Source organism: Thamnophis sirtalis, unplaced genomic scaffold, assembly GCF_051295495.1.
Source record: "Thamnophis sirtalis isolate CommonGarterSnake01/CBP01778 unplaced genomic scaffold, rThaSir2_p1.2 scaffold_6, whole genome shotgun sequence".
In the NCBI taxonomy this organism is placed as follows: domain Eukaryota; kingdom Metazoa; phylum Chordata; class Lepidosauria; order Squamata; family Natricidae; genus Thamnophis; species Thamnophis sirtalis.
In genome coordinates this window covers 56,477,270-56,489,318 of record NW_028261386.1, presented here as the reverse complement: position 1 = coordinate 56,489,318, position 12,049 = coordinate 56,477,270, and the positions used below count along the sequence as shown (strand labels likewise).

Here is a 12,049-nt window from a genome sequence, read left to right as displayed (position 1 = left end):
TTTGATTTCTGTCTCACCCTACTGCTTTTGATTTTCTCATCTTCTCTGACCTTGAACTACATTTGGTCTTTGCCTTTAGAACAATGTTCAGCTGTTCTCTTGCCAGTTTCCCACTATTTCTGTGTACCAGTTTAGCAAAAGACCCAAAGCAACCAATTGGCACCAAGGTTTGGGGAAGCTCTTCTTGAAAAGGGACTTTAGCTAATTATGGGACAAGAGAACATTTAATATCTTTTTTCAATAGATTGACAATCTAGCTAAATCTATGTTTTCCCATTGCTGAAATAAGGTCCATGTATATAGACAGGTATTAAGCTAACTTAACAGCATACAGTATATGAAATGTACATATTACCAACTTACTGTATACAAGAAACATTCATACAATTAAGTTTTTAACATATATAATAATCAAGCTAAGAGAACCTTATTTTTTTCTGTTCAATTTGTGATCGAAGTCCCTCTTCTACTGGATCAGGTTGATTCATTTCTCGAGGACTGATTAGAGCTGCAAATTATAATCAATGTTAGAAATTAGATAAATAAAGCCAAAGGACACAATTTAAGTTGTGGAATTCTCTCTCTCCCCCTTCCCCCACTTAAAAAGAAATGGTATAAAAAGCACAGAGTGATATATATAATACTCTTTTCCGGTTTTCTTCCCACAACCAGCCTATGAAGTAGGCTGAGATAAAGTGTGGCCCCAGGTCATTCACTGAGCTTCCATGGCTGAGGTTGGACTCCCCTTTGTTCAATAGAAAATACATTACATAGTATTAATTCTATATGAATTATTTGTTCCAATTTGTCTCTTAAAATTCTCCTCCTACTTGTTTCCAACAAAATTATTTTGCTTTTAATATTACTATCTTGCATTTCTCCCAGTGATGCTGCTAAGGAAATACCAGGGATTTCCTTTACTATGTGCTTTATTTCCTTTACAGTATTCTTCCATCCTTTCTGTTCTTGGGAAAGACATTATACAAAGTTGATGAAGTGAAGATATCAAATTAATAATTCATGAATGTATATAAATATTTTCTTAGTAAACAAAAGAAATAAGATCATCTTTTAATAACTATTTTATTTATTTATTAAATGTATATGCCCTTTAACGCCTTTTGAACTGCAAATGGTATGGAAGCCAAATACATTCCATGTTTAGATGGGTAAATTGTAAAAAGATTGATAACTTCAGAAGAAAGATCAGTAATGCCCTCAAAATGCACTGTAGAATTTATTATGAATAACATGTTTTCCCCAAAATATGACACGTCCCGAAAATAAGGCCAAGTCTGATTTTTGGGGTGGGCCTAAATATGTAGCCTCTCCCCAAAATAAGCCCTAGTGAAGGGGTGGGTGTGCCCAGCACAGGAGACAGCCCTTCCCTTCCCTGGTCATCTAATGACAGCCGGGCCCCTTAATTGTGACACATGGATCAGCTGAGTTGATCGGGAGCTGCCTTTCATTCTGTCTCCAGTGTTCTTAGCGCTCACCTACCTCCCATCCATCTATCCATCCCCCTCGCCTACAAACTCCCATCCTGCTTACAAGAGCACAACCACAATGTGTCATGTAGTGCCCACCCAGCAGACAACCTCCCCCTCTCCATCCGGGCAAAGCACCACTCACTGACCGAGCAGTATCTCAAAGGCGCAAAGCCACACAAGCACTAGTCCCCACTGCTTGCGCACTTCCCAGTCCTCACCAGGTCGATGTGGGCGAAGCTAGTGATGTGCACGCACCACCAACACCTGCATGGAAGCCACAACCTGGGCGATCTCCTCCTGCAGGGCCAGGGCTGCCGCCATCCCAGTACTAAGGACAAACCCTGGCTGGAAGCTGCTGGAAGCAGAGAGAGTCTTTGGCAGTGGCTGCTCTGGTAATCTGCTTCCCACTCTATGGTTCTGCCCCAGCTCCCAGAAGACTTGGCAGCAGGCGGCTGGCCCAACCAACTTTTTCTCTGTTTCCAGCGGCTTCCACTGGGATTTGGAAGCCGCAGAGGAAGCCATAATCAGTGCTGGGATGGAGGTGGCGGCAGCCATGGCCCTGCAGGGGGAGCTGGCCCAGGCTGTGGCTTCCATGTGGATGCTGGTGGTGTGTGCCCACAGCATTGGCTGCGAGCTCCTGAAGGACCTGGTGCTCACCAGCTTCATCCACATCAATGTGGTGAGGACTGGAAGGTGGGCGAGTAGGGGGGGACAGGCCCTTGTGTGGCTTGGGGCCTTCGGGATACTGCTTGGTTGGTAAGTGGTGCTCTGCCCAGCTACCGAGAGGGGTTGTCCACTTGATGGGCACTACATGGCAAGGGGTGCCAGGCAACTGCTCTCTTCCGAGCGGTATTCGCTGGCAATCTATTGTTACTAATATAATTTACTTTTCAGTGCCTCTCTGCAATGAATAAAGTACTACATTTATCTCCTGCTTATAATTTCCTATTTAATGAAATATGCAGTGACCTAGGTATTAACATGCTAAGCTTAAACCATGACCAGCTTACCATAATGGTTGACATGAAATATATGGTAGGCCAAAACTAAACAACTATACGATTGTTTAGTACATCAACCTAATCCATTCTATTTCTTTTGCAACTGCCAATGTTGGTCATCCTGAAATCTAATGCTTTTTATCTGTAAGTAGAATTGAACATGCCAGTCAACTGTTAAAATGGACAAGCATAGGTAAGATAAGGTAACTTCATGTGAATCAAGATCACATGAAGTGTTAATACCACTTCATAATGCCTTGCTAAGACCACACTTAGAATACTGCATTCAGTTTTGGTCACCATGATGTAAAAAAGATGTGGAACCTCTAGAAAGAGTGCAGAGAAGAGCAACAAAGATGATTAGGGGACTGGAGGCTAAAACATATGAAGAATGGTTGCAGGAACTGGGTACGTCTAGTTTAATGAAAAGAAGGACTAGGGGAGACATAATAGCAGTGTTCCAATATCTCAGGGGTTGCTAAGAAGAGGGAGTCAAACTATTCTCCAAGGCACCTGAGGGTAGAACAAGAAGCAATGGGTGGAAAATAATCAAGGATAGAAGCAACTTAGAACTGAGGAGAAATTTCCTGACAGTTAAAACAATCAATCAGTGGAACAGCTTGCCCCAGAGTTGTGAAAGCCCCAACACTGGAAGTCTTTAAGAAGATGTTGGATAGCCATCTGTCTGAAATATATAGGGTTTCTGCCTAGGCAGGAGGTTGGACAAGAAGACCTCCAAGGTCCCTTCCAACTCTGCTATTGTATTATTGTATTAAAAATAAGTGCCTTTTTTCAAACTGTAACAGTAAAATGTATGGTTCCACCACAAAACTGCGGACGACAAAATCGCGGTGGACGAAAGCGCGCATTTGACGTCATCACAGCGTGACGAAAACATCGCGCTGTGATCGAAAAATGTAAAAATAAAGCGAAAACCTTACCCTAACCCCCCCAAACCTAACCCTAAACCTAACCCTAACCCTTAACCTAACCCTAAATCTAACCCTAAACCTAACCGTTAACCTAACGCTAAACCTAACACTAACCCTTAACCTAACGCTAAACGTAACCCTAACGCTCTAAACCTAACCCTAACCCTTAACCTAACCCTTAACCTAACCCTAACCCTTACCTTTATGTGAATCGGCTTGCTTTAATTTTATTTTTATTTCAATTTTTAATTTTTTTCATCGCGCTGTGATGACGTCAAATGCGCGCTTTCGTCGATCGCGCTTTTGTGGACCGCGGTTTTGACGGGTCACGAAATGTATATGGAGATTGGATTCATGATGAGAGGAAGGAGAATAAAGGTTGGCATCCATTTCTGACTTCAGAAAGGGGTTCCTGTCCCATACTGGCAATGGGTCAACCAGACAGTATGGCTCAGTTTATAGTCGTCAGGTCTGAAACAAGAAAGGCACTGACTGTTCTCCTCACTTTCAAACAGCAGGATTCCAGAGAATTGGGGGGGGGGGGAAATCTTCTCTAGGAAAAAGACAAATCGTATTTTTTTTTTTAAAAAGTCAGAGCAAATTACTTGTTCCTGATACAAGTGATGTAACAGAGATTAATCTTATGTGTAAAATTTAATTTTATAATTAAAAACAGTTCAAATTTAAAAAAATACACAAATCTAATCAGCTCACACCCACACAAAGGTGACAGATAAAAGAGGCTATTCTGACCACAGGAGATGAATCCGCTCTAGGTAGAGTTCTTATAAAGCATTTCAGCTACTTAAAAATATTTAAAAAGCATTTATATTTGTCAGATGGTTTCTTATGGAGAAGGTATGATTTGAAGGAGATTAAAACTTGACAAATTCCAATAAATCATCTTTGGACAACATCCCTTCCATCTATTTTTGTCGTAAGCAAAACCATATGTCATTTTGTTATCAATGTGATAGCCATGAGGATGTAGTTAAACTGGGACTATGAAGACCTACATTCAAGTCATGCTTAAGACAGGGCAGCTAGCTGGTTGCTGGTATTTCTGAGCTATCTCACTGTAAGCTACTCATGTTTATGGAGAAGGAATAGGAAGATATGCTATGTATACTGTGAGCTCCTGGAATAAAAGCACCATTTTTTTTAAAATGCTATATATCTTTAAAAGTTTAAAATACAAAGGTTTAAGAGACAAAGATATCTCAGTCTGGAATATTAAACAAAATTTAGAATCAGATGTCCAGTCAGCATCTGCTAACGGACATTTGTAGGTGTCAACAATAATACAACAAATGCAGTTTAAGACAGAGAGCCTTTTCTGTTTGGTATCTGCCTTCAGACTCACCCCAATCCTCTGGCTTTATGCAAGGCCTTAAAGACCTGCTTTTGCCAACAGGCACTGAGGCACTGGTAGTGTGGGTGAGCCCATTTCTTGGCTGTATTAACTGGGATGATTTTTAGTGTTGCAGATCAGTGGCTCCTGATGCTATTCATGTTATTTATAATTTACTTCTTATTTTTAATTGTTAGTTGCCTAGAGTCATATACAATATTTGAGGAATAAATCAATATAGATGAAATACATAAATATGCCAGTTGTTCATCAAGTATTAACAATTAATAGTCTGATCTGGGACAAGCATATTTGGTATTTGGTATTTGATATATTTGTATGCCGCCCTTTTCCCTGGGGGACTCAGGGCGGCTCACAATTCAGAAGGAGGGGGGGACAAACCAAGTTAGGTATAGGACAGTACTTCATTAAAAAATTTCAGATAATTTTTCAGGCCTACATTTATTTTAAATGGTATTTTTTTTACTACACTATTACAACTAAAAATGAAAAAGGGAAGCAAGCTTAACTGCATTAGAAATTCTTCTGGAAGACATTTGAACAAACTACAGACATTGTAACATTGTGAAATTTTTTCAAAAGGCACTTGGAATCAATAATATAAGTAAAAATGAGGAACCCTTTGCTTCTAGACTCAAAATAACACTGCTAACAAGACAGTGCAAAACTGAAAACATACTTGTTGGCAAACAAGCTTCTTTTTGTGCTTCTTACTTTATTTTTGTGTAATAGAGCTGTTCTGTTCCTATTGTTATGCTTTACATACCATAAAGTTTGATTTCATGCTAACAACATATTGTTTTTCTGAATTGCCCCACACTAGTTTTCAAGCATTTTCCAAAAGTCCTTGAAATGACTTTTTGTTTGTCTTCCATATGAATATTTTTTGTTCAAAGGAATTATTCTTTGTTCCTTCTTCTTTCAAGATGATTAAAAAAGCCCCATTAGTACAATGTTCTTGCATCTGGTTGAAACAGTGTCTTTCCCAAAACCTTTGAAAGAGATTCAAAGAGTTAAAAAAAAGAATGAATAGTTTTGAGACATTTTTATGGCCATGTGTGTGAAAAAGTCACATTTGGAAAGTGCCTAACTTTCCCTGCATCAGGAACATTTTGTATAAACCTAAGATATACAAGTCCATAGTATAAAAGATTCTTAAGTTATTTTTCTGTTCTGCTTTTCATTTATGCCCGAATAAAAACCACAACATAGTTATTAGATTTTATCACAACTATTTTTCAAGGACTACAGCAGCAACATTCTTAGAACTTGGCCAATCACCAACTGAAAAGGATATTTATTTAGAGAATACTATGCCAGTAAAATAACATTAACCTCACCAGATTTCAACTTCAAGAGTATTATAAATCAGACCTGCTGAACCTAAGATCTACAGCATTTTTGCTGGGGTCCTGTTCAATCTCTTTGTTATCCCACAAGAACACTATTTGTTCATGGTCCTTCCTACATCTTTACAGAGGTTTACCCAGCCACTCAAATGTACAATGTGAATGGGAAAAGGCTCAGATTGCTTGTTATCATTTTTCTAAACTGAGACATGTGCAGTGGGGTTGGTACCAGTTTTCCAACCTGCTTCATATTTTAGTTATCACTCCAGACTTAAACTAAATAATAAATTAAATATATAAGTTAGTTACAGAAACACAACAGTAGTTGAAAAAGAGACAGGAAAAACAAATGGAGGCTCAGAGAAATATGTGGGTAGAAAGTAATGAGAAAGAGAGAAGAGGAGGACGGCAGGAAGATACAATCACCCAATTTAAACAGTAGATGACACAGTAAACCAGTGTCTGGACATTACTAGTTCAGAATGTTGGTAGAAACTAGAAGGTAGAGGGGGAAAAGAAAAGAAGTGATAAAGTAGTTGATAACAAAATGAAAAAAAGAAAAGGGAAAGGAATGATATAACTATGAATACTGGGAAAGAATGTATCAGAGATGCAAAGGAAAAAATAGAACAAATTAGAAAGGAAACATTTCAGCTGAAATTATAAGAAATACTATGCAAAAATTAATTTAGTGAGGCTGACATTTTGAATTGCTAAAAATTTAAAAATGACTGTAATCTGCATTGCTTACCTCAGTTATATGGAACTTCCATAGACTTGAGAGATATAATCAACTTTAATCTGAATTTACAACGAAATGTTTTTTGTATAAATATACAATCATGTCTTATTTAGACATTACTCAACTGAACTTTTAGACATAAATCTTCACCTCTGAGCAACTACTGTAGTTAATATGTTTATATATCTACACCAGCTACTAGAATTTATCTGCAATTACATCAGAAATGTTCCATTTGCTTAGATAAAACTGGTAAATCTATGAAAATGCACAGTATCTGGGTTATTTAATAAAGTATGCAAGTTATACATGTATATAATTTAAGATCAATTTTTCTTTATTGAAATATGCCATATTACAACTGGATAATAGAATTACAGGAAGGAATTTAAACCCCCTTTGTTTCCTCAAAGTATCTATTCACTGGATCGAAAGCAGTATCTCCAATGACAGCCAAATGAGGAAGCTTTGCCATACACTTGGCAACCACTGAGGCAGCCATAATTTTCTCTGAAACTTGACATGAACTAGAAAAGTAGAGCTACATACAATTAATTTATTTTATACTTTTAATTTATTGAAAATTTCCACTAATGAGTAGAATTTAAATAAATATTCTAATGTACATAATAGTCTTCCCCAACCTGATGCCTTCAAGTATGATGCAAATTTAACTTCTAAAAACCCTGCCATTCTGGGTGTAACTCTTGGGATTTTAGGATCCTGAGAGGTGGCATGCGAAGTAGAGGCTTCTTAGGTTTTTTTTTTACAGGGTTTTTAAAATCAAATTTTAAGGGGGGGGGTTGATTTGGACGGCTCACACAGACTTGGGGGGGAGGAGTCTGCCAGGACACAGACCAGAGCTAACTAATGGGCGCGGGTCAGGAGTGCTGGAAAGGGTTGGGATTCTGGGGGAGACATTAATCCATTCCATTGGGGGGTTTGCCATCTCTATTGTATGTGGGGGGCAGATATGGTGGGGGCCTAGGGCCAAATTGTGTCTGGGGGATGCTGTTTAAGAGTGATGGCTCAGGTTTGCTGTTTAAGAGCGATCGCATGCTCCAACCCTCATTGCCCCTCTCGCACTTCTGGGTGCTCGGGATTACAGGATTCGGGTCTCCATCTGGTATCGCTTAACGCCAGGTCCGTGGTACATAAGGCTCCCCTCATTTACGACCTCATACAAGAGGGGAGAGGGGACCTGGCGTGCATTACGCAGACCTAGTTGAGCCATGAGGGGGTGTTCTCATTGAATTATGCCGCCCAGGCTTCCGGGCGTTTTACCAGCTGAGAGCCCAGAGCAGGGGCGGGGGAGTGGCAGTAGTTATTAGGAAAAGTCTTGGACCTCAGGAGGTCACTATGCCTCAGATAGGCAGGTGTGAGATCCTTTTTGGGCCTTGGAGTTCTGGTAGGCCTTTTTGTTACGTACCTGTCTCCCTACTACGTTTCATCGGCCCTGTCGGAGCTGCTAGATATGTTATCCGGATTGACTGTTGATTTCCCCAGGCTTATGGTCCTGGGGGATTTCAATCTGTATTCAATTGGCGAGACATCCGAGTCAGCTCGGGAGTTCATGGCTTCCATGATGGCTATGGACCTAACTCAGTTAATTCAAGACCCCACTCATAACAGGGGACACACGCTTGACCTGATTTTCATCTCTGGACAGTGGATGAATAATCTAGATTTAGGGGATATTTCTATCCAACCCTTGTCATGGTCGGATTGTTTCCTCCTTAGCCTTGACTTCCATACTGCCACCCCTCATCACAGGGAGGCGGAACCGATTAGATGGTTCCGCCCCAGGCACCTGATGGACCCTGAAAGGTTCCTGATGGATCTTGGGACTTTTCCTGAATCCCTTGCTCACAGTTTGACCGAAGTCCTTGTGGAAGTCTGGGATAGGATGGCCACTGGGGCCTTGGACCGTGTTGTGCCTTTGCGACCTCTGACCCAGTGCCGATCCCGGGTAGCTCCCTGGTTTACCGAGGAGCTCTGGGACATGAAACGCTAGAAAAGACACCTAAAGAGTGATTGGACGGTTAGCTGGTCCAAATCTGACCGAACACTAGTAAGAATTCATATTAAATACAACTTAATGGTGATAAAAGCAGCAAAACTGCAACATTTTTCCACTCTTATCGCATCTGCAGATAACTGCCCAGCCGCCCTGTTTAGGGTGACCCACTCCTTACTTAATCAAGGAACTGATCACTCAGATTCGGACAGGCTTGGACTCTGACTGGGTAGATTCAACGAGGATGAATCTTATGGAAACTATCTGGGATGAGTTTGACCCTGTGACTCCCAAGGGCATGGACAGGATTATGGGGAGACTCAGTGCTACCACTTGTGTGCTGGACCAGTGTCCCTCTTGGTTAGTCCTGGCTTCCTGGGAGGTGACACGAGGCTGGCTCCAGGCAATTACCAACGCTTCATTGAGAGAGGGATTCTTTCCCACCGCCTTGAAGGAGGGGGTAGTGAGGCCCCTCCTTAAGAAGCCTTCCATGGGCCCAGCCTCTTTAGCCAACTATCGTCCGGTCTCCAACCTTCGCTTTGTAGCGAAGGGTGTTGAGAGCGTGGTAGCACGTCAGCTTCCCCAATACCTGGACGAAGCTGCCTATCTGGATCTGTTTCAGTCGGGTTTCAGTCCTGGGTACAGCACGGAGACAGCATTGGCCGCGTTGGTTGATGATCTCTGGAGGGCCCGGGACAGGGGTTGTTCCTCTGCCCTGGTCCTATTAGACCTCTCAGCGGCTTTCAATACCATCGACCATAGTATCCTACTGTGACGACTCGGGGGGTTGGAAGTGGGGGGGCACCATTTTGTGATGGTTCTCCTCCTACCTGTCGGATCGATCACAGATCGTGTTGACTGGAGGGCAGAGATCGACTCCGAGGTGCCTCACTTGTGGGGTGCCTCAGGGGTCGGTTCTTTCACCCCTCCTGTTCAACATATACATGAAACCGCTGGACGAGATCATCTGTGGTTTTGGGGTACAGTATCATCAATACTCTGATGATACCCAACTTTTCATCTCTACCCCAAACCACCCAAACGATGCCCTCGGCGTGATGTTCTGATGCCTGGAGGCTGTACAGATCTGGATGGGGACGAACAGGCTCAATCTCAATCTCTCCAAGACTAAGTGGCTGTGGTTCCCGTCATCCTGATTTGTGCATCTTGTACCATCTTTGATGATAGGGGGAGAAATTTTAGCCCCCTCAAAGAGGGCCCGCAATCTGGGAATCCTCCTGGATACGCGGCTTAGTTTAGAAGAATACCTGACTACCGTGACCAGGGGGACCTTTTACCAGGTTCGCCTGGTATGCCAGTTACGCCCCTTCCTGGATCGGGATGCCCTGTATACAGTCACTCACACCCTCATCCTTTCTCGCCTGGACTACTGTAATAGTCTCTACATGGGGCTGTCCTTGAAGAGCACCCATAGGCTTCAGCTGGTCCAAAATGCGGCTGCGCGGGTTGTCATGGAGGTACCTAGGTGCTCCCATGTTACACCCCTTTTAGGCGGCCTGCACTGGTTGCAAGTTTTTTTCTGGGTGTGATTCAAGGTATTAATTATGATCTTTAAAGCACTCCATGGCTTAGGCTGAGGGTACTTGCAAGACCACCTACTGCCACCAGTAGCCTCCTACCATCCAGTACGATCCCACAGAGTTGGCCTCCTCAGGGTGCCATTGGCCAGGCAGTGTCGGCTGGTGACCCCCAGGGGGAGAGCCTTCTCTGTGGGAGCGCCTTCCCTTTGGAATGAGCTGTCCCCGGAGCTTTGCATAATTCCCAACCTCTGGTCCTTCTGGCGCGCCCTAAAAAGTTGACTTTTCCAGAAAGCTGGTCTGGCCTGAATAAAATAAATTATTTATTTTAATTGTTAATTTTAATTTAATTTCTAAATCTCAGTGTAAATGTTTTTTGGATATTCTATTTAATCTTTCTTTTAATTTTTGTAATATGTGTTTTTATGTTGTACGCCACCCTGAGTCCTTCAGGAGAAGGGCAGCATATACAGTAAGTCCAATAAACCTGAACCTGCACTTCTGGGAACTGTAGTCTCAACAAATGTGGAAAATGCCAGTTGGAAGCCAATAGCTGTAAAACATCAATGTGAACACTATTGGTAGACATGAATGCTGACTAGGAGTATACTATTACTAATTAAAGCCATTAATGTATTTGTTAACTTAGCTTCTCATTGACCTTGTCCCAGAATGCCAGTTTTCTCAGACCTATTCCAGTAAATCAAAATTATTGGGTAACACATTTAATCGTAAGCTGCCCAGGATCACCACAAACTGCAAGATGGATGGCACATAAATTTAATAATAATTTATTATATTAGATTAATAGTCACTTTAATATATCTAGTTGAAGCACATAATTATTACAATTGTTTTTATAGGAAACATGAACATATTGCAACCTACCCCCGCCCCTGGATCATGAATTAGTATGTTCAAGTTTAACACACAAGCAATTATTTTAATGAAGTAAATTTACTTTCTATGCCTTTATATTTGTCCTCGCATCACTGTTTTTGCAGATTTCCTGCCAATAAACTCATTTGCTATGGCACTGAAGAAATATGAAGCTTTTAAGATTTAAATCAGTCAGAATAAATTATATTTTTCCCTAAGGCAAAATATTCACAGAATGTTTTGAGGTGCATATCCAGATATGTTACCAAAATCTTGTTCCAGAATTAATGGAAATCTATGTTCTTAACAAACATCATCTGAACAACTTATTTTTTTTTAGTCTCAGAATTCCAAGGGTAATGGGTAAGGATAAGTAATGCCAATTACTTTATTCTACACGTAGAAATATTGGTGGTGGAGGACTTTTTATAAAGGAGGAATGCTCTAAAATGCATCTAGGAGTCACTATTGAAAGTGATGATAAACAATAGCTATAAATATTTAGCTAACATAGACAGATGTGGATTGCTATTATTTCAATTTGAAACACAAATATTCAAATAGCAGAATGTACTATAGCACTGAAATAAAATTAACTGTGAAATACTGAGATAAATCCAACTCATGTTCAGTCTTCACATGCACCACCATCACTCCCGCATATTGCTGCTCTACCGTAACTTCCTCTTGTCCTCTGAGTTGCATGTGACCTTGTCACTTGTTCAACAA

The 12,049-nt window shown here is 41.1% G+C and overlaps 1 protein-coding gene across 2 annotated transcripts in view; it reads right to left on the bottom strand.

Moving 5' to 3' along the window:
• The window catches only part of KIF6 (kinesin family member 6), a 119,542-nt gene that overhangs the window by 18,834 nt on the left and 88,659 nt on the right, over positions 1 to 12,049 (bottom strand). For both annotated transcript variants that reach the window (XM_087717912.1, XM_087717913.1), the window contains exon 17: positions 427 to 508. In XM_087717912.1, the coding sequence (XP_087574038.1) occupies positions 427 to 508 (82 nt within the window). The remainder of the gene's footprint in view (positions 1 to 426; positions 509 to 12,049) is intronic.